The sequence below is a fragment of the Drosophila novamexicana genome, unplaced genomic scaffold (assembly GCF_003285875.2).
Source record: "Drosophila novamexicana strain 15010-1031.04,08,12 unplaced genomic scaffold, DnovRS2.1 tig00000108-arrow-pilon, whole genome shotgun sequence".
Taxonomy (NCBI): domain Eukaryota; kingdom Metazoa; phylum Arthropoda; class Insecta; order Diptera; family Drosophilidae; genus Drosophila; species Drosophila novamexicana.
Genome location: NW_020824772.1, coordinates 3,327,762 through 3,354,017, shown reverse-complemented (window position 1 = coordinate 3,354,017; position 26,256 = coordinate 3,327,762). Strand labels below are relative to the sequence as shown.

The 26,256-nt window shown below is 39.7% G+C and overlaps 3 protein-coding genes and 1 long non-coding RNA gene across 12 annotated transcripts; 1 reads left to right on the top strand and 3 right to left on the bottom strand.

Moving 5' to 3' along the window:
- Nucleotides 1-69: 69 nt before the first annotated feature.
- Nucleotides 70-2,924, bottom strand: LOC115771809 (uridine phosphorylase 1-like). Of its 2 annotated transcripts, XM_030717687.1 has the most exons (5): nt 2,751-2,924; nt 2,499-2,701; nt 437-1,120; nt 219-377; nt 70-152 (listed from the first exon to the last, which is right to left on the bottom strand). In XM_030717687.1, exons 1-4 carry the CDS (start codon nt 2,800-2,802, stop codon nt 234-236), a joined length of 1,083 nt encoding a protein of 360 aa, XP_030573547.1. In that variant the 5' UTR covers nt 2,803-2,924; the 3' UTR covers nt 70-152; nt 219-233. The 2 variants fall into 2 exon arrangements, with proteins under 2 accessions (XP_030573547.1, XP_030573546.1); XM_030717686.1 differs by lacking the exon at nt 70-152 and having other exon boundaries at nt 163-377.
- Nucleotides 1,282-16,975, top strand: LOC115771819. Of its 5 annotated transcripts, XR_004018982.1 has the most exons (5): nt 1,282-1,960; nt 2,010-2,086; nt 2,156-2,323; nt 15,972-16,095; nt 16,718-16,975. It is a non-coding gene; the product is annotated as an uncharacterized LOC115771819 (long non-coding RNA). The 5 variants fall into 5 exon arrangements; XR_004018980.1 differs by lacking the exon at nt 16,718-16,975 and having other exon boundaries at nt 1,287-1,960; nt 15,972-16,427; XR_004018981.1 differs by lacking the exons at nt 15,972-16,095; nt 16,718-16,975 and adding an exon at nt 7,594-7,685 and having other exon boundaries at nt 1,807-1,960.
- Nucleotides 4,203-14,588, bottom strand: LOC115771807 (uridine phosphorylase 1-like). Of its 2 annotated transcripts, XM_030717684.1 has the most exons (5): nt 14,335-14,588; nt 12,451-12,516; nt 5,966-6,089; nt 5,188-5,535; nt 4,203-5,125 (listed from the first exon to the last, which is right to left on the bottom strand). In XM_030717684.1, exons 2-5 carry the CDS (start codon nt 12,501-12,503, stop codon nt 4,610-4,612), a joined length of 1,041 nt encoding a protein of 346 aa, XP_030573544.1. In that variant the 5' UTR covers nt 12,504-12,516; nt 14,335-14,588; the 3' UTR covers nt 4,203-4,609. The 2 variants fall into 2 exon arrangements, with proteins under 2 accessions (XP_030573544.1, XP_030573543.1); XM_030717683.1 differs by lacking the exons at nt 12,451-12,516; nt 14,335-14,588 and adding an exon at nt 8,418-8,665.
- A 1,559-nt stretch (nt 16,976-18,534) lies between the features above and the next one.
- Nucleotides 18,535-22,184, bottom strand: LOC115772047 (tetraspanin-13). 3 transcript variants are annotated; one of them, XR_004019017.1, is made up of 6 exons: nt 22,020-22,184; nt 21,764-21,952; nt 21,444-21,611; nt 20,616-20,966; nt 19,841-20,534; nt 19,629-19,709 (listed from the first exon to the last, which is right to left on the bottom strand). XR_004019017.1 is itself a non-coding variant. In XM_030717986.1 (5 exons), the coding sequence occupies exons 2-5, from the start codon at nt 21,821-21,823 to the stop codon at nt 19,614-19,616; spliced, it is 675 nt and encodes a 224-aa protein (XP_030573846.1). In that variant the 5' UTR covers nt 21,824-21,952; nt 22,020-22,183; the 3' UTR covers nt 18,535-19,613. The 3 variants fall into 3 exon arrangements, 2 of the variants coding, with proteins under 2 accessions (XP_030573846.1, XP_030573847.1); XM_030717986.1 differs by lacking the exon at nt 19,841-20,534 and having other exon boundaries at nt 18,535-19,709; nt 22,020-22,183; XM_030717987.1 differs by lacking the exons at nt 19,841-20,534; nt 21,764-21,952 and having other exon boundaries at nt 18,535-19,709; nt 22,020-22,183.
- Between the last annotated feature and the right edge of the window lie 4,072 nt (nt 22,185-26,256).

Below are 26,256 nucleotides of genomic sequence, written 5' to 3'. Positions count from 1 at the left end.
GCATTGATCGGCTGGAGGTCTCGCTTTTTTTCTCTCTCTCTCGCTCTCTCTCTCGCTCTCGCGCTCTCTCTCTCTCCCTCTCACTCTATCTCTCGCATACAGTGATGCTGCGAAGTGCAATTGTAACTAAGACTTCGCTCATATACTTGAAACTGGTTGTCATAAGAAAAAAAACATTTTACTGAAAAATAAATAAATAAAGGAGTACATTCTTATACAGTTAGTGTTGACAACTAGTTCTGATCGCCACTGCAATCACATGTGTAAGAACTGTCTTCAGCCGGGGGCTCTCCGTACATTGCCTTCCGTATGTAGCGAGCGATTAGTATTTGAGGTCTTGTGTCGTAATCTTTGAGTCTCGCTGGTGGTGAGTCTATCTGCAAAAAGCCAAGAGGTCGATGATCAGTGTCCGCGACTGGGCATAGATTAGACAAACCTGGTCGCCCTCCATGCGATTGAGTAGGGTCACACAGACGACAGCGGCACGAATATTGGCCTGATTTGTGAGGCTTGCGAATGTGGTGCTCTCCATTTCGATATTGACAACTCCACTCTGAGACAATTTCTCCAGGAATGCCATCTTTTTCTCTGGCGTGTAATCGCAAAAGGCACCGTCCAGACGTGATTGTCCCTCATAGAAATCATTTGTACAGAGCGTTTTGCCCAAGACAGTGTCATAGCCATCTCCACAGGGATTAGATAGTGATCTAAGCGTCTTGGCCAAGTCCTGGTCCAGTGTTGTGGGCCGTAGCTGGGGTTGAGTTTGAACGACCACCTCATGCACGGGTCGCAATTGGCCATCCAGAGCCTCTGAAGTAATCACCACGGTGCCAGGCTCAACAGTAATGCCACCACTGGTGCCCATGCGAAAAAAGACAGGATCCTGACACTTGGCATGGAACAGGAGCTTGATGAGCTCGTGCAATACTATGCTGATTGAGGGGCCGCCAATGCCATGACTGGCGCACAGCACTGGCCCAACTTTGTACAAGGCGTATCGATGGCCTTCCGCGGAAATGTTTTTTAGCTGAACGCTTTGGCTCATCTTGAGTCCAATCTCTTTCATGATGAAATTGGCGAATTTCTCCATGCGCGATTCCGTGCCGCCCAAGCATACGAACTGTGGCCATGACAGTTGATAAATAAGCAAGAAAGGTTGCTCTAGTCGATAATGTCCGACTAGGATGTTTCCAAAAACTGAATAATATACGTACTAAAATGAGTAACGCCGAACAATAATATGCCTTAGCATTAATAAAAAATAAATTTAAAAAAAAACAATAAATGAATTTCTCCCTTTCCACGATAGCTAAAAAATAAAAGTACTTGATGTGAACATACAAATTTGGTGACTTGCCCTGAATATTTGAAATTCGCTCAAAAATAGAATTTCAATTTTTATCGATTGATTGGAAACAGGGCAAGCTATCGGAAATAACCATGTACTACGCGGACGATAGGGGTCGGCGGTGCTTCTCTTTTTACAGTTGAATGAAATATTTGAGATCCCTTTGAAGCCTCTATCTATTAGTGAAAAAATAGCCATAGAAACGACCGATTTACAATATATGTATGTGTGCATACAAAGTAGATGCCGATTTTTTAACGTCACTCTCCAAAAACGCGCTCCTTCCATTCAGTTTTGAGAATCGACGAAGTTTTACAAAAATGTATTGATGTTTTACTTTGTTTTGTTTTGTTGAAGCATCGATACTTAGCGTTTGTTATGTGTCTACATTAACTACTACGGCAACGCCGGCCAGCCAGTACTCTCTTTAGGGATGGGCATTTCCTGCCCACCGTCACGAACAATCGCACAACACTAAACTAAATCTGCACATCACTAAGCAGTTGACTCAAAAACGTAAACAAAGGCTAGTGACAAAACAATGCAAAAATAAAGCTAACAAAATTTCGGCGGGTTCCTTGTTGTTGCCGTTGCACATAAACCTATCCTGTGGTAATGATCAATTTATTTTCTATCAGCAAACATAAATTCCATATTCCAGATGACTTCTATTCGAACGGCAGCATTCCCCTTCCTAACGTTAACGAATTTTTTGCCGGACATTTTCTTTTTCACTATGTGCGTATAATTGTGCGCATTTATCAAATATTATTATTAGCAAATATTATTTCTTAAACTAAATTACAGGAACAAAAGACAGACGACAAGACTTTTGCCTGTTGCCGCTGGAAACAATAATCGATTATAATTTTTTACTGAGTGAATATAATTCTCGAATTGGAAATTATGTGAGGCATATAAGTTTGAAAGATTGCTACCTTACTCTATCTAAAGAGCTCTCCGGCAGCCCAAAATGTAAGCCACAACAATATGCATCAATGTTTTATTCTAATGCATCGATATTGAGCTTTGATGTTCACCGGTAAATCGATGTACATTTCTATTTCATCTATTTCATCATCAACAATGATGCAAAAGCCAATTCAGCAATTGGCAACCCTACCAAGAAGCGTTACTTAACTCAACTTACGCGCACATCTCCGAAAACCTTTGGAAAATCAGTTGTTACTGTATCCAAGTTAAGATGGTATAAAATATCCGGATTAAGGCATTCGACGTAGGGGTTTATGTTGCCTAAAGTGGACTCCAATTCTTGCGGTTCTTCGGGGTTGCAACCGTCCTTGATGTGCTTTATGAGTTCATCAATGCGTTTATTTTGTGATTTAACCATGGCTGCATAGTTGAGTTATAGGAATGACACACAAGACTAATATTTGCTCACCTTTCAGTTCGCAGACATCTTTTTCAATATCTTTACTACATTTGGTCGTCATTCTTTCAAGCTTTTAAGTGAATTTGATTTTAGTCCGAAAAAGAATTTTGAATAGCTGAAATATATTTAGAATTTAGAAAAGTTTTGTATTTGAGTAAATTCTCACATCAAGAAGTTAAGGATACATATTTCATAGATCTTGACAAAGTTTAAACTCTTAGAAAAGTCTGATTAATTTTTTAAGAGTACCAAATGAAAACAAAGATCGAGAAATAAAAACAAAAATAAAAGTTTCCTTTTGTTGTTTCCCTCAACTGTGAAACATCACTCAAATTAATTTGGCCATAGATATTTGAAAATGATTATGTGGGCTTTGGATGGTGAGCCAAAAATATCCATACAATTCTTTTTGGCGATTTTCTACACTTGAGGGTTGGAATTTATCAAGCTACAGTCAAAATTTCAGCTTCCCAGCTCTTAGGTTTGAGCTGAGCGTTGATGGCCAGTCTGTCAGGACAAAAAGTTTTATATAGATAATATACTTTATACGAACTTCAGCATTAATCTCAAAGGCATTAAGGCAAGTGTGGCACGCGTCACTGTGCCTCGTTTCGTACAAGCAGAGCCAGAAGCTTGAAAAGGCTGCAAAAGATTGAATGACTGCTGCAGGCAAAGGCACTACTCATCAAAATGATGGACCCACACCGGCTAAGCCTGAGGCACAGCATCAGCACAACAGCTTCATCGAAAAAGAATGGTTCAAGCTAAGGCAGCCCGTAAGGTAGCCGGCATCCCATGGTGCGGCACAAGCGATGCCATCGAAGCAGGTCTGCGCCTAACAAAGTTCGGAGATCATCTCGATTTCTTCAGCAGCCGCCCTGACTGACCCTACTACAGAGCGGCGCTCCCTAAAGATATACCTGCGATATACTAACTAGGGCAATCGATTGAATCCCTTACATTATTAGGCTATGTCCACAAGAGTTTCATTGTAAATATCCCATCAGTGTACATACAACTATGCCCTTGCTTCATAGTCCTGCGCTTGATCAAATCCTCCTGATCAAATCCAGCGCACAATATGACAAAGAGATTACGCAGACGACAAAGCAAACAATCTTTAAGTTTTGAAATACATTTTGCTTTTAATATACCAATTAGTTTCATAAAATGTTTGTGATTTCATTTAAACCGATTTTATATTTGCTTCAGCTGAATTTTTACGTGTACAACTTGATTTTTTATTTATTTTTTTTTTTTTGAATTGAATAAGATCAACTTTTGTTAATATAGCGTATGATTAGCAACATGCGAATATGCGAATGCGCATAACAATTGTTTTTGGAATTACAGCACAATATGTGTAATAGAATAATTTACGAAATTTTATATTACGATTTGAAATACATATATTAATATTTGGTTTGCCTCATTTGGAATATGCAACATAACAATTAACAATTTTTTTTTTATATTTTTGCATTTTCTTTATTACCATAGTTGCAATTAGCGATGCGATTAACAACAATTTGATTTAGTTTATATTGAAACACAACGTCACATTGAGTTTATTATTAATATTAATATGTTAATATTTAGTTTGGATAAGTTCATTCAGCTTTTAGCGTTTATACGCCAATACCTGCAGTATGCTTGTCATTAAATAAGCTAATGAGGAAGTGGATATACGTATAGTACATAGATACACATATGGGGAAATAAAATAAGAACCTAAAGTGAATTAAACTATGGAGTGTTTAAAGGAATATTTGTATACATGAGAGTTGGTTTGACATATGAGTCAAAAGGTAACTTGAAATCATATATCCGATGTATATGCAATGATCTTTTGTATTTGGCTGCTAGCTCTAGTCATGGGCCTGTGATTCCTGCTGTACCAGCTTGAAGCGCCTCGGTGACTTTATGGATCCATGCTGTCCAAAGAGCGACTTCAGTTGGCCATGCTGGGCGAGCACCTTGCGTATATACCTGGAGACGAGTATCTGTGGACGCTGCTGCCACTCATTTATAACCTCTTTGGGCGCATTGACCTGGTCCCCATTTAGGCGATTCAGGAGCACAACGCAAACAACGGCTGCTTTGATGCCCGCATGATGTGTTAGCGCTGCGAAGATGGTGCTCTCCATTTCGATGTTGACGACGCCGTTGTCGCGCAGCTTCTCCAGATAGTTCATCTTATCGGTTTCGGTAAACTCACAGAAGGCGCCATCCAGACGTCCTTGACCCTCATAGAAGTCATTTGTGCACAGCGTCTTGCCAATGATGGTGTCGTAGGGATCATCAGCACTGGCCAGCGATTTCAGTTCACGTGCCAGCTTCTTATCCAGCTTAGCCGGACGATGCACAGTCTCGCCCAGAATTGTCTATAGAGAATTGACAATTATCATAAATAAATCAGCAGTAAGCCCAGACAACATGCACTTACAAACTCATGAGAGTTGCGCAAATGCCCATCCAACGCATCTTCAGTGATGATGACGGTGCCGCCGTCGACGCCAATGCCGCCACAGGTGCCGATGCGTATGAATATGGGATCAATGCATTTGGCATGGTACATCAGCTTGATAACCTCGTGCATCAGTATGCTAATCGAGGGGGTGCCCATGCCGTGACTGACGCATAGCACCGGACCGACTTTGTACATGGAATAGCGGTACGAGAACTCGCTAATATCCTGCAGCTGTGTTCCAGCGGGAAGCTTATAGCCGATCTCATCCATAATGAAGTGTGCGAAGTTCTCCATGCGCTTTGGTGTGCCGCCCATGCAAACGAACTGGTTGTGAACGCATTGAAAGAGCAGAATATGAAATACCGTTTAAAAAATTTAAATAATAATTCGAAAAAATTAAAAATATTAACTTGATTTTCATTATCAAGGGCAATTAACATGTCTTATAAAGTGAATCGATAATGGATATTAAGTTAAGACTGGAAACGGCAAACTTGTTTTTTTTTTCGAACTCTCACTTGCGTAATCTGATCGGGTTTAGTTGTATACCACTAATTAGCGTGTTTAGAATGCAAAGTATTCTTAACCCAAAGTATTTATGATAATGGTGACTATGAGCCATTCTCCTCAATCAAATGTCAGTTAACCTTGACATAACTTTGAACAAAGCATATATGTACATATAAAATACTAATTTATTATTAGAAGTCTTAAGAAGAAATCGTTAAAAGATCAAAGCTTGTTCAACACTCACCTTAACATCGCCAAACATTTCTCTCAGATCATGGCTCTCGCTACCGAGCGCTACGTGATATAAGATATCCTGATCCATAAGTTCAATATTGGGGTTGCGTAATTTAACTGTGCCATCGGCGTATCTGCAAGCAATAAGCGCAATGTCAACTACTGTATAATAATTTATATATACATATTTGTTTTTAATAGAAGGTGAATTCATCAATAATACAAATAATCTTAATATAAAATATTTCACTATGCACAATCAAAAGTAATCAGTTATTAATAAAGTGCATTCGTAAACATGTTTAGACGGAAATTATAGTAAGCGTCAGTTGATTTCCCGATAAGATTGTTATTTCCGAGAATTGTGAATTCCAAGAATTGGAACCATCGCATAAAGCTAATATACCCTTTAACAAATTATTAGGGTGAACTATATTTACAATATATTTTTCTGAACATTAGAGAATTTCAGAGCACATAATGGCAACCAAATGTAAAGACCAAACTATACTATTTGAATGAGTGTATCCCAAAAAAAGAATAAAGTTCTGTATATCAAATATGGTTAAAAAACAAACAGGATGTCGATATTCGATCCTTATGTTTAGTTGACAATTTTGATAACAGAGACGATGTTTAGCTCCACAATAATAGAAGAGTTTCGAACCAACGACCTTTGGCATACACAATATAAATTCCATATGTCTAGATCGGTATAATAAAACACTTAAATAAAACAACTTTAAGCGAAACCTGAAAAGCTCTGTCGGTCACACAAGATGATGAGAAATAATATAATTATCCTTTAAACTGTAGAGAAGCCCGCTTCTGTCTGTTACATAAATTTGCACAAGTTTAATTCACCGTTTTTTGTTACCTATTTTCAATGAGTATCTAAAAAAAAAACAAAAAAATAGAACCGTTTTTCGACCATCTGGATGTTAATTTCCAATAGGACACAAATTTAAGTTGCCAAAAGAGAGTACCATATGAGTTCATCACCAAACATTCCATTTTATTTGCACATATATGATGGATGGGTGCATGAATGTAAGTTGATACGAAGCCAACTTTTATGTATGCGTACAAGCCCGCCAAAGCACAGCCCCAAAATTGTACGCGTCATTTGATTAGCCTTATCAACCACCTAACAAAATATTTGAGTAGCTAAAAAGAGCTGAATATATAGATTTTAATATGTTGGGGTGTTTGTATATGTACGTTTTATGTAAATATGTATTAACCTTGATAGCAAAATTTTAAAAATGATTAGATTTCTGTGAAACATCTGATCCATAAATTAGCTAGGTTCATAGATCCAGAGGTGTCAAGTTTATCAACAAATTTTGCCGAATCATTCAACAAATGAAATTTGAGCGCTTAATAACTGTCAAAACACAAAAACAGCAGGGGATCTAGAGGTCTGTGTTCAGTTCTAGGTGTAGGTCTAGGTCTTGATATCGAAACGACACACCCACTTCAATAAATGTTTGCAGGTGTGTGGGTGTTTGTTCAAGTGCTTCTGCAATCTATTTACCTCATTTCGTACACCTTATCAGAACCGTGTCGAGCTACTTCAAGGTGGCGGCAGTCTTTTTCCGGCCAAATCACTTAATCAGTCCCCTTATGTTCCGGCAGGTGCCTGAGCACTTTGGTCACCGCTCTATAATAGGAAGCCAAATCAAATTCCAGAAACGATTGGTGAATCTACAGAGTCTCAGACCCCAAAGGAAATTCGCTGAACACTTTAGACAGTCGACATATTGGTCTACCGATATCCTGAAAACTCCGGACATTCTGGGAATTGCCTTCTCCAGATCCAACTCTCTTTCCACACGTACGGACTTCGATCTTACAATTGACCATTATGAAAGCAAACTGAATTGTCCACCAGTCACCATCGTACAATCAAGTACCTTGGCTTAACTTTGGACCGGAGGATGACTTGGAAAGGTCACATCACAAGCAAACAGTTAGATTGGCTATAGAGAAGCAGATTACAGTTTACATTTAAGAAAAAGCAGTGTATTAACAAAGAATATTATATCCGAATCGATTTAGTCCTGTTTGTCCGACTGGGAATCTGTGCGTCCGTATGTATGAACAACGCGTTGAACTCATATCCTATTAGAGCGGCACACTTGAAGTTTTGAACGTGGGTCCTCAGAGGGTTAAGGGTGTCCCTTCGTCAGACACTGCTGTCTAGAGAAATCTGACTTGTTATCATTTAGTTTTACGCTTGTCGCGCATTTTAGGCGATTTAATAACCACGTAGCGTCACAGACTTTTGCGTCAGCTGCCAACTCAGCTATATACAAACTACTTGTATATGTATTTGCGAAATACGCTTGCCTAAGACAATCTTCCCGCCAATAACAACAACTGCAACCCTCGGGAATGGCAACGGCAGCTGTCTATATGCATTTCTTTTGGACCGGTTTGTCAGTTTGTTGTATTCTTACCGCGTTTTGCTACGCATATGTACATCCGTCTCGTCCTCATCGTCCTTTGGCGTTGTACGACAGTGTGCCTTAAATTCATGCGCCTGAATTGTGGGTGGCATGATGTCAGTCTAAGATTGTCCTTGAAGTGTATCCTAGTACATCATACGACAGCTGCGTCAGCTGCCTAAATATTTCTTAACACTTAATGTTTGCGCATGAGCGCAAGACCAAAAAAAAATTATAAGACAACAACAAGAAACGTATTGTATACGCCGACGGAAGTCGAGAAACTAAAAAATTTGTTGAGCGCGGCAGGCTGTTATATAGGCAGCGCTTACCAATACATCTAAAGCCACAAACACACAATAGGTTGCCTGACTGTTAATGTACATAGGCATGCTAACAGAGAGACATGCCGAAGCCACTGTTAACTGCGCATGTTAGCGTATAACATAGATAAGACTCTGACGGAAGTTCAAATGTCAGAATAGAACGACATTAGTTTTAGAAATATTTAAATGCTCTATATTACAAGGTTGCCTGAATAGGCATCTATGTGCATCTTATTCGTAATTGATGGCAGTTTAAACTAGATTACAGCATAGCGTGAATAACTCTTTTGCGTAATTTACTTTGTGCAATGCAATTGTCGTTTCACAATTCAATTGCAATTAAAGCGTAGCTTTTATTGAGTCTTGAATGCTTTCATTCAGAATACAGGGTGCTGACTTGTAATATGTCACCAGGTGCCCCAAATGTTCGTACATTCGATAGCCATGTGTATGAATTGTGCCAATTTTTTTCAATGATCTTTAAAGCGTATTTCAACCGGTCTGTGCTATTAAATCTAATTAGCATATTTAACTTTGATATTTCACAAAGAGGTTGCTACAAATTAAACATCATTTTTATAGATAAAGTATATATATTTATTGTTAAATTTTTTGCAGAAAGTTTTGTTTCATTTTTGACTTAATGCGTTTTTTTTTCTTCCATCCAATCCAAAAGCACCCTGTATGAAGCTATGCTTATTTACAATTGGCATCATTCAAAACAAAGTGCTTTTTTGATATAGCAGAGAAGTGACCTGCGTCATCGCCGATGGCTTTCATTTCTTAAGCCAACTCATAAAATATACATTTAGACGTATATATGTATGTGCACAAATGTATATACCACGCTTTTAGCGAAGCATGACCAAAGGCGGCCGCCAATGCGAATATATAAACACAAACAAAACGAAAAAATATAACTTGTATATACTAAAAAGAGTAAAAACAGAGTCAATGAGCAGTCGAACAAAGCAATATATGTAGGTACAAAAAGGGGGCTCGACTCTGCAGCTAGACCTAAGCAAAAGAGAGTAAGAGAGAGAGTAAGAGAGAGAGAGAGAGAGAGAGAAAGTGGGGGCAAGATTGAGACAAAGCTTAAAATGAGTGGACCGGGGATCCAGTAAGACTACATAAGTTGCGGCATACATTCAGCTACGTGACAACTCGCGGCCAAATTTGGAGGTCGTCGAAAAGGTTTTAACTTTAAAGGGGTCCGCATATGCTCTTTAAGTATAGTGTAACCACCTATTAACTGATTCATTAACCTGGCTGTATTTGTAATACGCAACTGCATTATCTTGCAATCTAATCAAAAGGTCTGTCTGGGTACTCAACAGTGTGTTGTAAGCCAAATTGCGTACCCGACAACATGTTTAAGCCTGTTTAGACAAAACTTGAAATATTGCACCTGCACGTATAAATGAAACGAATTAAACAATGCTTCTTTAATTGCATTTCGATTTTCTATTGACACTTTTCTGAGAAAACTCATGCATGTGTTGTGGCATGTGATTCGCTATAAACCAATTTAAAAGCCAGTAACTTTTAAATTTCCACATAAATTGAACACTTCGATATAACAATAGGAGATGCATGTATGTAGGTCAGCGAATTGTAAAGTGAAAAGTCAACTGTCAATGCAACATATACAGGTCGACTTGCTGCCATGCTTTTTCTTCCCTTTCCGATACCCAACGTAATTGTTATTTAATTTTTCCTTGCTTTGTTTGAGCAGTTGTTGTGGCCGCAGTTCCTTCGAGCTGGTGAGTCATATAAATGCCTGGCCTTGAATTATATGCGTAGGATGTGTACAGGAACACATACATGCAAGCTTTACACGTACACACACATACACACCACATACATGCTGCACTTTGCTCCCACGCAGAGCAGAGCAGAGCAGCTGACAGTGATAATAAAGTACAAATTTATCATAACTCGGTTGAATAGAAATGAAAGCCTTTGCCAGCTCGTTGAGTTCTCATTTGGCATAGCCATTCCATGGACTTTATGTAGGTTCCTTTCAATATCATAAATCACATGAAAATCCGTGTAAGCATTACATAATAAATGATAAGGGCAATGCTCTAGAATAAGTAAAAGCAAACACGTTAAGCTGCAGGTAAGCTTGTAATACAACTAAAAAATGAGTAAAAGGTTGTACCTGTAAGTTGCCGTAAGATATGTTACAGCCAATAGAAAATACTTTCGGAATTAATATAGGGCATACTTTTAGGAACGTTTTGAAATTGTAAATGTAAGCTGCACTTTAGCTTATCACAAGGTATCCTCCAGTTCACCTTACTAGAGCTTCTAACCTTTCTCATTTCATATGGGAGCCTACGCAACAATTATCACGTAGTTGCAAAGGGTGCAGTAAAATGCAAACAGCTCAGATTAAGTAAATTAAGAACATGGTTAAGGTCAAAGGAGCAGGTTGGCTATGTAAGCTTTAATGGAAAAATAAAGGAATATATGCCACCAAAGGAGAAATGGAAACGCAAACAGCAAATCCTTGGGCAAAGTGTTTTTATTTATGTACCACGGCAGTGATAGGAGCTCAAAGTCAAAGCGCCAACCAGGAGGCAAGTGTCATGTCATCCCAATCCCATCAATAGAATTTACGTTATTTACGCGTGACTGCTGCCAAATTGAAAGCAGAATTTTGTTTGACGGGCCGATGGCCGTTGGTCAAAATTCGAATACAACGGCAAAAAGGCCAATCGATAATGTTTCCATTGTTCGGGCTTAAACTCATTGGCATGGGCATTGTCATTGATATTGCTTTCGTATGGCCAGCAGATTGCGGCTTAATGGGGTATGATGAGAATCCCATTAAGATATTTAGACTTTAAATATTTATTTTTATAGACATAGATATAGATGTGGATATATAGATATTGTGAAATTGAATGGTTCCAATATTTTCGAAATTAAAAGTTAGCACATTTATTTTCGTGTGCTTACAGGGTAGTATTTGGTCGCATACTAAAATGTTTAACTAAGTGCGAACTACTGTGCGTATGAGCAATATAAACGTCATTATGTTCATGTGTATGCCAATGGGCTACGACGGTTTTGAATTATCAAAGCTTGTTGAACGTTTCCCAAGCTCCCCATCCCGTATGATACACGCTGACATACACACACATACACACACATACACACACACACACACACACAAACAGACACAGACGCACACTAGTTGGCAGTAAATGCTGACAAACTTGGAACGGAATGCTTTGTGGCATGTGTAATTTTAGACACCGACACATTTTGCGCACCCTTGACAGCAGTTGAACTAATTAAGTTGACCAGTTTTGTGGCTTGGCATATTAAGTGCTTAGGCCTTAACACAATTTATATTGGCCAACGCCGAAAAGTATGCTAAGTATTTGTTTCCAGTCGCAATTTAACAGAAATTGTTTTGCAAAACAATTGCGTTTCAGCTTTACTTATTTTTGTCTTTAATGCGTTCTAGCTGCACTCTGCCCCCGCCCCTCTGGCCCATGGCTAGAAACAACTAGGAAAACTTTAGCTGCAGCTGCCCCCGCCAAAAAGCCAACACAAAAGTTCTAAGTGCAAATTGTTTGCCTAAAGCTGACGCATTGTTCTTGTGCTTCTTCCTGAAAATTGACTAAACAAAAGTTCGTGCCATGCAATTTAAATTGATAGCAGCAAGTTTTACTTGGCTTGTTTTTGTTTTTTTTTTCACTCACTCATCGATTTCCTCCTCGGACAGCGAGTGACTGTTGCCCGTTAGCAGCGACATCTTGCGGTCGGCGCTGTAAATAAAAAATACCAGAAGAAAACTTTAGGAGAGTTTTATGTAGTGTATTAGCAAAAAAACTAGTAGAGGTTCAAGTAGCGCAGGCCTGAGTCCTGACATAAACAAAACTCTGAATGACTTTTGTTGGGGGCCGGGGCAAACGGAGCGCGTTTTGACAGCTTTTAATTAAAAAGCGACAATGCAAAGCGTCACGTTCCACGACGGTTATGACGGGCATCGTTGTGGCATGCGTGTGTGTGCTTGTGTGAGTGTGCGTGTATGTTTAGGTAATTGGCAGTCGCCTGGCCGCAGTAGCCCGCACAGGAGTAAAGTCCTTGAAAAATTCCACAGCTGCTGCACTAGTTTCTCGCGGCTAGCAAGCACTCCAATGGGCCCAATGTTGAGATGCTTTATTTTGAGGCTCGTACTCTGCTGCATTTTGTATTAAGTCGCTGCGCAAACAAGATTTTGGTAGATTGAACACGTCCGACGTGTGCCAGGGAAAGCTTAAGCAGTCCGAAATGCGTCTAACGCGTTTAAAGTTAGGCTACAGTTTAAATTGTCAGCTTATATACCCTGTACAGCAAGTCGAAAGCGGGAAGTGTATGCCCTAGCTTACATATAGAGATACACTCTATCTACAGCTCTATCTTACAAAATGCGAAACAATTTCACAGGCTGGCATTATTTTAAAGTCAGGAACTTGTTGCAGGGTATTCAACTAGTCGGACAACTTGTTACCGTTGCTGTGGTTCTTGACGTTGAGTTTTTTAGTGCTAAAGTTCAAGGCTACCATAAGCTGATGCTAGGGAGAAAAGCCGGAAATTGAGTGTCGTTGACTGGCGCTATTCTGCTATTAAATATTTTGTTGATACTGAGCAAAGAGCTTTTAAATAATTTAAATAATAAATTTTATAGGACAACAGCAAGCGCGGTTCGAGAACATTTTCGATTGTCAAAAATCATTGCATACTTTGCGACGCTTGTGATTGAGATTTATAATATGACTATAGTTAAAACTATTTTAATATGTTACATAGTCTACATAATCAAATAAGAATGCTGAAGTCGGGAATGCTTGACTATAAGATACCCTAAACCTCGTGTGATTTGCCGTAAAATTCATTTTTCTATTTAAAACCTTAAAAGTTCTTTAGATCAACGCGGCAGACATGTGAGCATGAGTAGATCGACTCGGGGGTTGCTGATCAAGAACATAAAGGGTAGGTATATGTTACTCTCTCTTTCCTGTTACATACATATGCACATTTGCGACCATACTCTTCGACCGTACTCTTTGACAAATATTTTGCTTATCATATATTGCCAACAGAGGAGAGCATATTTATTTTATTATCCTTAGCATATTCGTGGAACTGCTGACGAGGAAAACTTTTGTATGCTCGAGTGTGTGTTTTTTTTTGTTTGCAAGCCTTTTGCAGGCTGCGGGTGACCCAGTAAATAAGAACAGCCTTGAAATCGTTTGCTGAACTGTTCAATGAACAATTGCAGAGTCATCAACAATGCAAATTTCCATTTGTTGTCGTTAGCAGCTCTGCAAACTGGCGCATATTTAAAGCAGGAAAACTTTTTCAATTAATGATATAAGTAAGACCCTCTCTTGCTGTTGGCATACGAAAACAAGTCCAGATGTGTCAGGCCATGCTCAAAGAGCAGGCCATATAAGCAAACCAAACCATTTTTAGGATAACGAGCTATTGATTTTCTAACGTGAAAACTTGAGCGTTTAATCAAACAACGTGGGCAATGCTTTTGTTTATCTTAGCGAAGTACAACAAACATAATAAAAACCAAAACAATGTTTTGTACTTACGTAAAGGTAAAAGTTTTCGAGCTTTGATTTGTTCAAAGTTGGCTGCAACAGAAAAACGCGCGTAAATCGACTTTTTGTCTTTGCGTCCTGCTTCAGCTATTTGCGCTTTTGCTGCTGCTTTGTTTATTTGCTTGTCTGCTGCGGCTCACGTGCGACAACCACAATGTTACGTGTTAATATCAGGAGCTTTCTCTTGCTTACTCGCGTTCACTCTCTTACTCTGGCGCAAACGCACACGCACACTGTTACAATTCGCTGAGGCGTTGACGTCCGTGGCGTGGCGAAGTTCAACGTCGACTGAATGAGAGAAGAGACCAATAAAAACTCAAATGCTGCCGCTGCCTGCTGCCTGCTGCCTGCTGTCTGCTGCCTGCAGACGCTGCGCTGCTGCCAACTGAACTCAACTCAACTTTCCACAGGAAGCTCGTTGCCATGAAACTCACTCAAACGACGCCAAATGTTAAACAATTGGTAGTGTGATTCAGCGAATTGTTTAAATTTCCGTGCGTTACGGCAAAATTTAATTATACTCTACAAACATGAACCGACAATTATCACACACACACACACACACACACACACAAAAGCATGTTCATAGAAAAGAAAGACAAATTACATTTTTGTTTGGCTTTGTTTTTAATTTGTGCTCAAATTTCGCTCACTTTCGGTCACATAGCTGTTGGTATGATAAGGGGGTGTGGCGTGTTGCCCAGTTGCTGCTCTGCCTGCTGCGTGCAACAGCTGCGCAGCGATGCTACCACTCGGCTGTTCCCTCCTCAAAGACCGTCCTTGCCTCAAAGTGTGTGGCGGGTGGTGTTGGGGACGAGACATTAATGGTTTTTTATTCTTAAAGCGTTCCATTTAAGTGCCAAATGTGGCGCTTATTAAATCACGCATTGAGCTACCGAAGCGTTAACGTCCAGTCTAAGCGTCCAGTCTGCCCAGCGGCCCAATGGGCGTATACGTAATATGCGTTGCGCATACGCCGTAAGATTTAATTTAAAATACCTTCATTGCAGGCTGTATTAAACATAGTTCAGCTGCCTTAGAAATGGAAATCGTATCTTTTGCAGCTCATAAAACAGAAAATTGTTTCATTTTTTTTTATGTGCCGCGTTCATAAAAAGCATTCACGGGAACTTAATGTGCATGGATATGTATTTGCATTTGTATATATTTGCCTGGCATGTTGGCAGTATTTATGCTGAAATGCCTTGGACTAGCAGTCGACAACTAGATATCCTGTATTAACTGAATTCTGATATTGTTTCAAGCTCATTTTACAAATCAATAATAAAGTAGATCTCCAACTAATAAGAAACCATTTCAATGCCAACAAACTTCGGTTTGGTTTAATCGATTCCAAATATCTCGCGTACTAAACTATTGTTTACAAGAAGTACTATTGTTTTTTATTGCTAGCTTAGTTAGCACCTGGCATAGAATTCTCACGTGAGCTTCAGCTCCATTCGAATTCTACATTAATACTCATGAGAACAAAACACGTGGCGCCTCACTAATTATCGTGCATTTACTTTATGACGGCTTTAGCCTACTTAATTAACAGTGTGACTTTAATTTGACATTGACATTCAAATTTTTACTCAACTAAATTTTATTTATTGCTCTATTTCTAGTTTTCTGTCGCTCTTCCGCAAACACACGCACAAAGCCCACGCCTCGCCACGCTTCAAAGGCTGCCCGACGGCCAACGACACCGTTCTGGAACAGTACACACGATTACCGAGGGGATGGGACTAGGTACATTTATCTAGTACATGGCGAATGTATGCATAAGTATATTTAAATAGAGACATAAAATGAATCAAGATCCGGCAGCAAGTGCGATATAGAAAACAGACAGACGGAAGACAACGAATATATTTTGTGACAGCGCGCTAAACGAGTAAAAGCCAGACGAGATATTTTATGCATTGTGTTTGGGACGGCGATAAAATACCCTAAGCTTCGAAATTTAACTTAGCTTATAAAGTAAATTTCGTCAACATTTCTTAGATCTTAAGTTACTTATTTTTGGACAAGCAGTTTTTTCTTTCAATTTGAATTTGGAAACTTGTAAAAGCCAGACGAGATATACATAAAGAAATACCTTTGCAATTTGCAAATTTGATTTTCTTAACATTTATAGTTCTCAAGTCATAATAAGAAGTCTGTATAGTTTAAAGCTTTTATGTATAACTGCCAAAACTGAACCGATGTCATTTTGGGCATGTGTTTTAATTTAGAGAAAAACTACTGCTCGACTCGTGTTACATATACCCTCTTCTATTTCAATAACAGACTAGACAATCTACTTTCGGTTAAAGCTATCTTTACGCTGTTTCGTCGGCCCAGTTAATTTGTTATTGTTTTCGTTTTACAGCGACATCAATGAGCTCCGACAAGTGCCATGCCCACTGTGCGCTCATTACTCAAGTATGTCATAAAAAAAAAAAAAACGTGACGCGTAAAGCATTGCTCATACGCAACGTTGCCTCCATTTTACGCATAAGTCGGCAATAAGCAGACAACAGGCTTTAAGGATCTCGGGCATTGGGACAGCTTATGGTATTTCATTTATTATTCAGCATGTGGAATGCTTGCACGCATACAAATGGAATGTTGCCATGCACATATATATGTTTATGTATATTTTTAATGGGCATTTCTTGAAAATACAATAGATTCACTTAAAATCAATAATAGGCACTGTTGAGCAGCTGCAACTGATAATCACATGCGCATAAATGAATTTACGTCAGGACTCGATTGCCTTAGAGACACTTGTGCACACAAAGACTAGAGTCTAGATAGATACTAGCTAAATATATATATATATTTCTATGTATATCCCATTTGGGCTTGCAAGAGTGCATGACATGTCCATTCGTTAACATGACATGTAAAGAATAAGTGCCCACAGCTCAAGCAAAATGTTGTTTCAAACAGCCGTTTCCGTTGCGAAGGATAACAAAAAAAAAATCGTCTGGGAACCCAGAAGCCACAGCCCGCTGCTCAGCCGACACCCACAATCGTGCCCTGAAACTCCAGCACCACCCAGCTGGCACCACCTGACTGCGCATCCGTTACATAACCCAAACAGTTTCTGCTTGGCCCACAAAAATTGCGCTCACTCAGCTTGCCCGCGCTCTCTCTCTTGCTGGGATTTCTTAAATGCGCGCTCCACCATTTCAGTCGGACGCGAGTGCGTTGAACTTGGCCTCGTTTGAGCGCAGTTGGCCAAAAGTTTGAGTGAAACACTTTTGGTAGCCTCTTCGTGACAGCGCAGGGGCATGTGCCCACTGAAAATTAGTTAGGTATGTGTTTGGGCCACGCTGCGTCATCCCAGTCAAGTCTGCCCAAAATGTTATCCACACGCCGAGCGAGAGCAACTCCCAGTCCAGCTCCCCGGGGAGGTGTCAAACAAACTGCGTGCGTTAATCTTCTAGGGCAGGCTTGTGGTATGCGGCCATGCGCACCGTGGTCCTCATTTGCATAATGGATTTAAGTATAGGTGCCAGCAGAATAATGCCGACACCTGGTCATTTAAAACATTTTCACTGTTTAATTGAAGCTGTATAAGCCGTTAATGTTTCAGGAATTGAGTATGATGGAAATGCTTATAGATAATTCCAAATAATGACAAATAAATAGGGGTTTGTGCTTGAGATTTTAAATATTACTTTTTCACTCAGTTTTCCCTCCGTGGAAATTCAATTCTGCCTGTAATTCTTGAAGTCCACTTCTGTCTGAAAATATGTTTAATGTTCGTAGAATGAAAAACCATTAGTTGGAAACATGTTAGTCTTTTTATAAACTTGAAGCCAAAAAATAAACTTTTGCGTGCTTTTGTCATCAATCAGTCAGGCAGTCATTCAATAATTCAGTCGCTCAGCCAGTCATCAAGGCTTATATCAAGGCTTTACCTTTTAAATCCTTGCCCAGCTATGCAGTGAAAAATACATTTTTTGAAAATTCTACCTTTGAGTATGCAGCAATTCAATTTAGTTTTCACTTAACTAATCTTTCAGACTCTGTTTCATGCAATCACTTCCATCCACAGTGCTTCCTATCGACCACAAATAATAAAAGGATACAGCGTCCATTTAGAAAGCCGAAACCTTACGCGAAGGACGCAGGCAACAGACAGCAGCTTGCTTAATTAAGCGTCAAGAAAAATTGTGAAATGAAACTCGAGCATTTATTTGGTTTTTAAAGATCATGTTTACTTCAATCACAGCACAGAATACAGAGAATTTTTATTTAATGGTTTCTTTGTCGCTCGAAAGGAAATACGAAACGAAACACATGAGAAAAACTATCTCAACTTGTTGGTTGTATTGTGTGTGTGGGTGTTTGTATTTGTGTGTGTGTGTGTGCATGTATTGGTTTAGGTGTTTGTTGTTGTTCGGCAAGAAGAAGAGCATAGCTAAAGGCTTTGTGTGTTTGCCTGCGTGGGTGCAAGCAGCGGAGGCAGCAGTAGGCGCCGCAGAGTAATTGGAAAATGTATAGATAGATGCAGATGATGTAAGAAAACGAGAAGAAATGAAGCAAAGAAGGCAAAACATAGCTCAAGGTGTTTTATCTTTGGAAGGGTATTTGATATTTTAAGACTTTAGAAATATTTCTTGACATGTATTGTTGGTTTTCTTTTTTTATGCAATATAAGAACTAATCTCAAAGTTTTAACACACATCTAACATCTATATCTTGAATTATTTATGTATATTTATATGTATATATATATATATATAGTATGTAGATGTATATAAGTTGCTTTATGTATATGTTACGCTTTGTTAAAACACAGTTACAGTTGCTAGTTACATTTGACTTGGTTCTACGCTTATATCAGGTTCGAAATGGTTTTTAAGCTATTTTTCATTATTATTTTTTTGTTCATTAGTGGTACAGCAGTTGTGTTTTCTGATTGTTGCCAGTTGCAAACAGAACTAAAATACTTATAATAAGCTAACTTAAAAAATTAAGAAAAAATTGTACAATTATAATAAAATATACAAATATTACATAGTGAACAGCAAACACATTTATAATCTCAATTGGGTAACTTAAACACTTTTTAACAATTAAAACTAGAAACTGATCAAGCGCTTAATGCACATATTCAAAGGACATTTAGACGAGGTCTCTGAATTTAGCTTTGTCTCAGTTCATGCTAGGAAATTTGTGTACACAATTATAAATCAGCCTTCGTCCCTTTGACTAAAAATTGCCAGCGCCTTGGCTCTTTGATCTTATGCAGCTCCTATGTGGCCCACTTAGTACTGATAGTTGTGTGGAAAAACAGCGCGTGCGGGCAAATAGCAGGGATCGTGCTGGTTGCGATAGCGACGCGCCAGAAAAACGGCCAAAACCTGTGGAAAATGTGGAAAATGAGTTAGAAAATATGTCCCGAAATAAACATAAATATAATGTTAAAACAAAAGAATAGAAATAACTTAAGAAAACCAAACATTATTGTAATAATTATATGAATATGTCTCACCAGATGCGTTAGCCGAGTTTAAATTTTCTAAGATACTTTAGTTTAGTTAGGATACTTCGCCAAAGAGTTTGTTAGTGTATGAAGAATTATATGGGACATACAGATGTTTGCAAGTATGTGGATGTAAAATATGTTTAATGTTCAGTACCGAAAAACACTTGATTGCTGGTGTTTGTTATAAAGGATTAAACACGCATCTATATCTTGTATATATATATATATTATATATATGTAGTATTCTAGATGTATATGTAGTATTTTTAGAGTTGTAAATGTGTGTATGTATGGCCTAATGCATAATGCGTACTTAGTTATGTTTGACCACATCCCGTAAGTACAAAGTACTTCCTAGTATGTATGTTGGCATGCAGTTATGCATGTGTAAGAGATGCCTGTGTAAATATAAATATGTTTCTATATTATGTATGCGTGTACGTATGTGTGTGCTGTATGATAGCAGCTAGCCACAAAGTTGATCTGATAGACCCACGATTGTTGCATGAATATGAAATTTACACATTGACATTAATTTTTCTTTTCAGTAGAGACACATGCGTTTTGAGCGCTTGTGCGTCTGCAATTAGTATTTGTTAATTATATTATTTGTTTAGTATGCAATTTAGAGGAAGGCGCTGGGCAAGCCGCGCGGATCCTTTTGATTGCGATAGCGCACTGTTAGCCAGACACCAACGAACTGAATGCATGCCATGGGAAGATACAATTGCAAGAGATTACAGTTTGGAATATAAGAAACCGAACTACGCCACACACTCACCTCAGTGAAGCTGAAGAAGATGCCCAGACCGCCGCACAGCTTGAAGGCATAATCAATTTTATCCTCCAACAAGGGGCCGCAGGGTCTGCAACGGCACAACGGATCCTTTGAGTCGGCACAGCACTCTCTATTGATTATCTCGCAGCTGGGCTCCTCGCCATTGGTGACGCTGTTGCTGGTGGCATTGAAGCCGCAGCAAAGGAAGCTGTCCTGCACCTGTTTACGCAGCTTGGGTGGCACCGTCTTCCAGCCCTGCTCGGCGAACTGTTGCTGCTGCTCGGAGTTAACGGCCAAACAGGAGCTGGCAATCGAGAACTGGATGAGGAAGAGCATGAACAAAATGATCATGTACTGCATTGAGCAGAGTTAAGGTCAACCAACGAATGATAATGTTATCGATACTTTAGTTAACCTATTTGGTTATCAGTTCATATTATTATTATAAACAGACGCTCTGATAAGCCCCACCTGACGCAATAGCTAAATGTACGGAAGTCCGAGGAAAGCAATTAGCCAAGTAACTAGATTCATGCCAACAGCTGCGTCATGCTGAAGCCCAACTGGAATACACTTAACACACAGACCTGCACACACACATACGGGCATTCATAATTATGAGCTTCTATTTGAAATGTGCGGATGTGTGTAGTTAGAGCAAATGTCAGCCTCATCGACATACGTTGACCTTCAGCTCTGCGGCTGGAGGAGCACATTGCATAGACAAAGCTCACTTGTGCGTGCAGATTTCCTGCACATACAAAGATAAATATGGTATGTAGACCTGTGTGTAGGGCATTTTTGTTGTTGTTGTCGTTGTAAAAAGGATACAAAGAAGAGCATCACTTGATGGTGCTTGACGGCGCCAGCAAGGCCCAGCATGGATATGCAGATGAGTATCACCCCGCAGGCGAGGATGCCACCAACAATTGGCAGATTCGTGACAACGGAGGCCGCCCGTGCATAGACACCGACGCCAATCAGCAAGAAACCAATCATCTGAAAAATATCATGCCAAATAGAAACAAAAGCCATCATAAATAATCACAAATTAACCAGCATTGAGTAAATGCACATTTTCAAATTTTTTTCCTGTGTACACAACGCAATTTTCGTGTTGTTCTTGTTGTTGGTTTTTGTTTTCTGCTTACCACATACAAAATGTTAAGCGCAATGAGCGCGTTCTTGGAGCAGGTAAAACCACCACACATTTTGCTATTTGTTTGAACTTTTGTTTTGTCGTGCTATTTTATAATTGCCTAATTTTGTTTAATTCTTAAATTTGAACAAAAAAAATGTAGCCAGTGTTTTATTCGTCTGTGGCGCAGGTTTCACTTTCACTGTAATACACATGCAAAATGCGCTAAAAAATGCCTTGTAATTGTTGAGAAATACGCTAAAAATTACCTGAGATACTAATAGGAAGAGATAATATGAGAGCGAGCGAGTGAGAGCGCACGCGGAAGAGCGAAATCTTTTTTGGTGATACGGCAACACTGCTGTGTTTACTATTGTTAATTGAGTGCCGCTTATTTTGAAAATCGTATATATTTTAATGCTATACACTATACTATTAATTTTAACTATTTATTTAATTAATGACATTTTAATTGAAAAAGTGTTGAATACAGCGCTGTCACAGCATTTTTGTTTTATCATGACATGCAGTTCAATGTTAACGTACTTTCCACATGATTGGCAACGCTGTATTTGAGTGGTTGGCAAACATAGTTGCTAGCTAATACTCAAACCCGCACTCGCTTGACAACACTAAATTGTTTTTTTTTTCTGAAAATGACAAAAAATGAGTGCAAGTGTAAAATAGGAGTGTGGTGAAATATGGAATGTAATTAAAATCAATCAGTGCATTTTTATTATAATGATTTCGTGCAATTTGTGTATGCTGTTACGTGTTCGGTCGTGTCGTGTGCGCTGTGTCACAGTGAAAATACAACAGAACAGGAGAACAACAATTTCAAGCGATGGCGAACAAGTGCCGTTAATTGCATTTTTACGCCAAACAAAATTCCGCGCGTAGCAACAGGCAAAGGCAAACAACTTCATTGCGTGTCGTCTTGGCAAGTTATTGGCCTAGGACCTCCGAGTTGGCAATATTTGGCAAACAACAACGACGTACATAAATTTATGGGCAAGCGATAAGCGCCGGCCGGCCAAACCATTTGGCCGCTGCCCAAAATTGGACAAGGAACGTGCGTCTCGCGCGCTTAAAGCTGAATTTAGTAGCTGTCAAAGCCATCAGCTGGTGCCGGGCAACACCTACAGCCGCAGCACGCAAAGAATGCCACAGGTGAGTGTGCAAGCACGCCAGTGTTGCCAGCTCAACTTATTTTTGGCCAAATCTAAGCTTTTTGGAAAGGCTGACAAAGGGGATTGGCCGAAGTTTTAGCTTCACTTAAAACTTGTTTAGAGTTTTACCGTTTTCTCTTTTTTAATATTGCGGAATATTTATTCAAAATTTCATTTATATTTTTTATCTACCCAATAATTGGCAAATGAATGTGTTGTCGAAGCAGATATTGTTTTGATTATGCTAAAAGAAATTATAAAAAACTCAAAGCAGCGCTTTTTCAATGCAAAAATCTAGCTATTTTCACTCCGCTCTCCTAGAACTAGCTTGCTTTCTGTGCAGCCCAACACTGCGGCACACACACAGAGGCATCCGCTTACAGATCAGCTGAAGCATCTCCATCTGAGCTTTGCGTGCAATTGGCGAAAATGCGGAGTCGCTTGGCTGTTCGGTCTGGCCTGTGACTTTATAAGGCTGCTGCTGCTGTCGGCTGTCAGTTGTTTAGAGCCCGGCTCATTGGCAGCTTTATTGGGCCTGGCTGCATGTGTGTGGCCATAGGCCGCTGGGCATGACAGCCGGGCAAAAGCAAAAGCAAAAGCAAATGCAGCAGCAGAAGCAAAAGCCGGCCAGTGCATACCAATCATAAATATGTACGACTTCTCGAATGTGGCATACTCGTAAATATGAATCGCAATGCAAGTGCAGGCGTGGGGCAGGCGTTCGAGCTCGTTAGTCTTGTGGTGCGAAGATGCAAAACGCTTTGGCTGCAACTGCAACTGCAACACACTAACTGCTCCTAACTGTCCTAACAAGATGGCAACACATGAAATTAGACTGCCCCGATGCACGTCCGCCGATAGAACTGATCGTGCCCAGCTAAATGCAACAGCAACTGCCAGTTGCAACAACACCGTCTGCAACATTGCTAAACTAATTAACATATTCAAATATTTGTCGCATTGTTTGGCCGGCTACGAGTTTCTGGCTCAGCACACTCGGCCCAGCTACGTTGTTGTTTGGGCCTGTTTATTGAAAAACCATTTTACGGTTTCATGCTTGGCAGTCATTGCGGCAAAACGCCGCAAACGCCTTGGCCACGCCCCAGTTGTGTGTGATGCGATGCGAGCGCATTGTGCAGCATCTTCGTTTGGCTTTTGGTTTTGGTTTTGCGCCCGTTGGCGCTATTTTTATCGCATTTTAAATGGCTATTTGTAGTTGTTCCACCAGGAAGTGGCATAAATTCGCAGCGCATAATGGCTGTGAATAAATTATTTTTCTGGCTAGCTGCAAGCTTCTTCTTGGCTCGCTGCAGCTTCCTCGCGTCGTTTGATGCTGATAAGCGGCCTCCAGACGCTCCTCCATTGCGTTGTTCAATGAAATAAAAACGCAGCCAAAGAACAATGCACTGGTTACGTAATCACTTACTGCGATTGTTGTCCTGAACCCGAACCCCAGACCTGGACTTGAGCCTGAGCTCGGGCCTGGGCATGGACCAACGTTCCATGCTCTCCATGCTGGTTTCAGAAGAGGGAGACTAGCCAGCGGCCTTCCTTGTGCAGCGAAGCAATCTTCACGCACGCCCTCAACCACAAGGAAGATCCCAAGCCATTGCCAAATTGAATACGCAGCACCATTCGGCAAACCAAAAGGTCGCACAGTTGCCACCAACTGTTGCAAGATCGGGCAGCGGAAGTAACTTTGCCCAGGGTTGCAAACGCAAACTCAATCAACAGCCTTAAGAAATAACTGCAATTAATCATTTGCATTTTGTTATAATACTTCCTAAATAGATCTACAAATATCAAAACTTAAAAGGAAAAATTTAAGTTTTTCAATATGTTAAAATTAGGATTTAATGATTGAGAAACGCGATGATGTCTGCAATTTGAGATGAAAATAGGGTTAGTTTTGCTTTTGTTTCTTAAAATTTGTATTCAATAATAAATGAATACATATTGTCCAAAGTAGTAGGGAAGAACCCTAGAAAAATTCAAAAATTTACAAAAAAAGGAAACTTTTTTTGCAAATGCATAAAATGTGGAGGCAAGGCATATAGTAATTCATGAACCTAAAAAATAGTTATTTTATATATATTCATTTATTATAGACTTAAAAGTAAATAATAAATGAAGGCAACCAGGGCTTTCAGCTAGATAATAGTGTGTACTTAAATACTTCTTTTTTATTAAACTATTGTATTATTATGTATTAAACATTGTTTTGTTTCTATTTTCCATTTTCATTCCTATTTACATATCGTTATGCAAGAAAGAATTTTTGGGAATTTTATAAATTTCATACGCTTTCTAGAGTTACAAATTATTTCCTAATCTAAGCTACGGCAGCCGAATATACTGAATAAGAGAACTAAGCAAATGTGTCTAATGTGATTTTTTAATCCATTTTACACCGCTTATAAATGAGTTCTATTACTATTATTACTACCAAAGTCCAAGTAGCGCTTAGATTACACACTATTCTTATTGTCAGCTCTAGTAGGAGCCATGATAAGCATATTCCCACACTTAGTTGTCCTGTAAATTAAGACTTCAAGGACTCGAACATTGTAGCGGTCGTTTTATCTTTTCGCAACGGCATTTGGGAGGCATTTCTGGCTCATAGCACATTGTTGCCAGTAAAAAAACTGCGGCCGAACTGAACCATTTTGCAATTTCTAATTCCGCAACGGTTTTGTCTGTCTGCCAATTCGGCTAGCTCTACGGCTGCTTGGCTGGCTCTGAGCTCTGGGCACTGGCACTGGCACTGGCAGTGGGCCCTGTCTGGTCAATGTCCTTTGGTCTGGTGCGCCTTGCATGCGCATTGCGCGCACGACGCGTCAACAGATGTTATCCCCACTAGGCAGTGACCCCGGCAGGGCCATAAATTCTCACAGCGTTGCGCCTGCGCACAGCTTCTACAAATGTTCCAATTTGTATTTTTGCACAAATTGTTGTTGCTGTTTGCTGTTCTCGCTGTTGTTGTTGTTGTTGTTGTTGCTGTTGATGCCACTGCCGTTGCCAGTTGCCGTTGCGCGTTGCCCCTTTGCCCCCACACCCCTGGGCCCGTTTGCTTGGTTCGAGCTGCATTTAATTTAATTTGGCCTGCCCAATTGGGCAGCGCTGCAATTAGAGACAAATGTTTGGATGCATTCCTTGGGCCTACTTAAACCCCATGTTCAAGGCAATTAGTTTGGCCCAGCCCCAAACAGTCTAGTCTAGGCGAAAGTTATCAGCTTCAGTGGGGTGGGGTGTGTGTGGTGTGGCGCAGCGGCTATGTAGTCGATTTCCCACACGTTTGTTTGCTTAATTAGGTGAAAACTGGCTAACAGCTGTCGCC

Excerpts from the sequence above, each read along its gene's own strand:
- LOC115772047 (XM_030717986.1), bottom strand. The coding sequence starts at position 21,823 with ATGTGTGGTGGTTTTACCTGCTCCAAGAACGCGCTCATTGCGCTTAAC. Across the intron at positions 21,612-21,763 it reads CGCTTAACATTTTGTATGTG|ATGATTGGTTTCTTGCTGAT; the intron begins GTAAGCAGAAAA and ends GATATTTTTCAG. Across the intron at positions 20,967-21,443 it reads ATCAAGTGATGCTCTTCTTT|TACATGATCATTTTGTTCAT; the intron begins GTATCCTTTTTA and ends TGCTCAATGCAG.
- LOC115771809 (XM_030717687.1), bottom strand. The coding sequence starts at position 2,802 with ATGACGACCAAATGTAGTAAAGATATTGAAAAAGATGTCTGCGAACTG. Across the intron at positions 2,702-2,750 it reads AGATGTCTGCGAACTGAAAG|CCATGGTTAAATCACAAAAT; the intron begins GTGAGCAAATAT and ends TCAACTATGCAG. Across the intron at positions 1,121-2,498 it reads AGGTTTTCGGAGATGTGCGC|TTCGTATGCTTGGGCGGCAC; the intron begins GTAAGTTGAGTT and ends TCATGGCCACAG.
- LOC115771807 (XM_030717683.1), bottom strand. The coding sequence starts at position 8,518 with ATGCCACCCACAATTCAGGCGCATGAATTTAAGGCACACTGTCGTACA. Across the intron at positions 5,536-5,965 it reads AAATGTTTGGCGATGTTAAG|TTCGTTTGCATGGGCGGCAC; the intron begins GTGAGTGTTGAA and ends GTTCACAACCAG. Across the intron at positions 5,126-5,187 it reads TGCGCAACTCTCATGAGTTT|ACAATTCTGGGCGAGACTGT; the intron begins GTAAGTGCATGT and ends AATTCTCTATAG.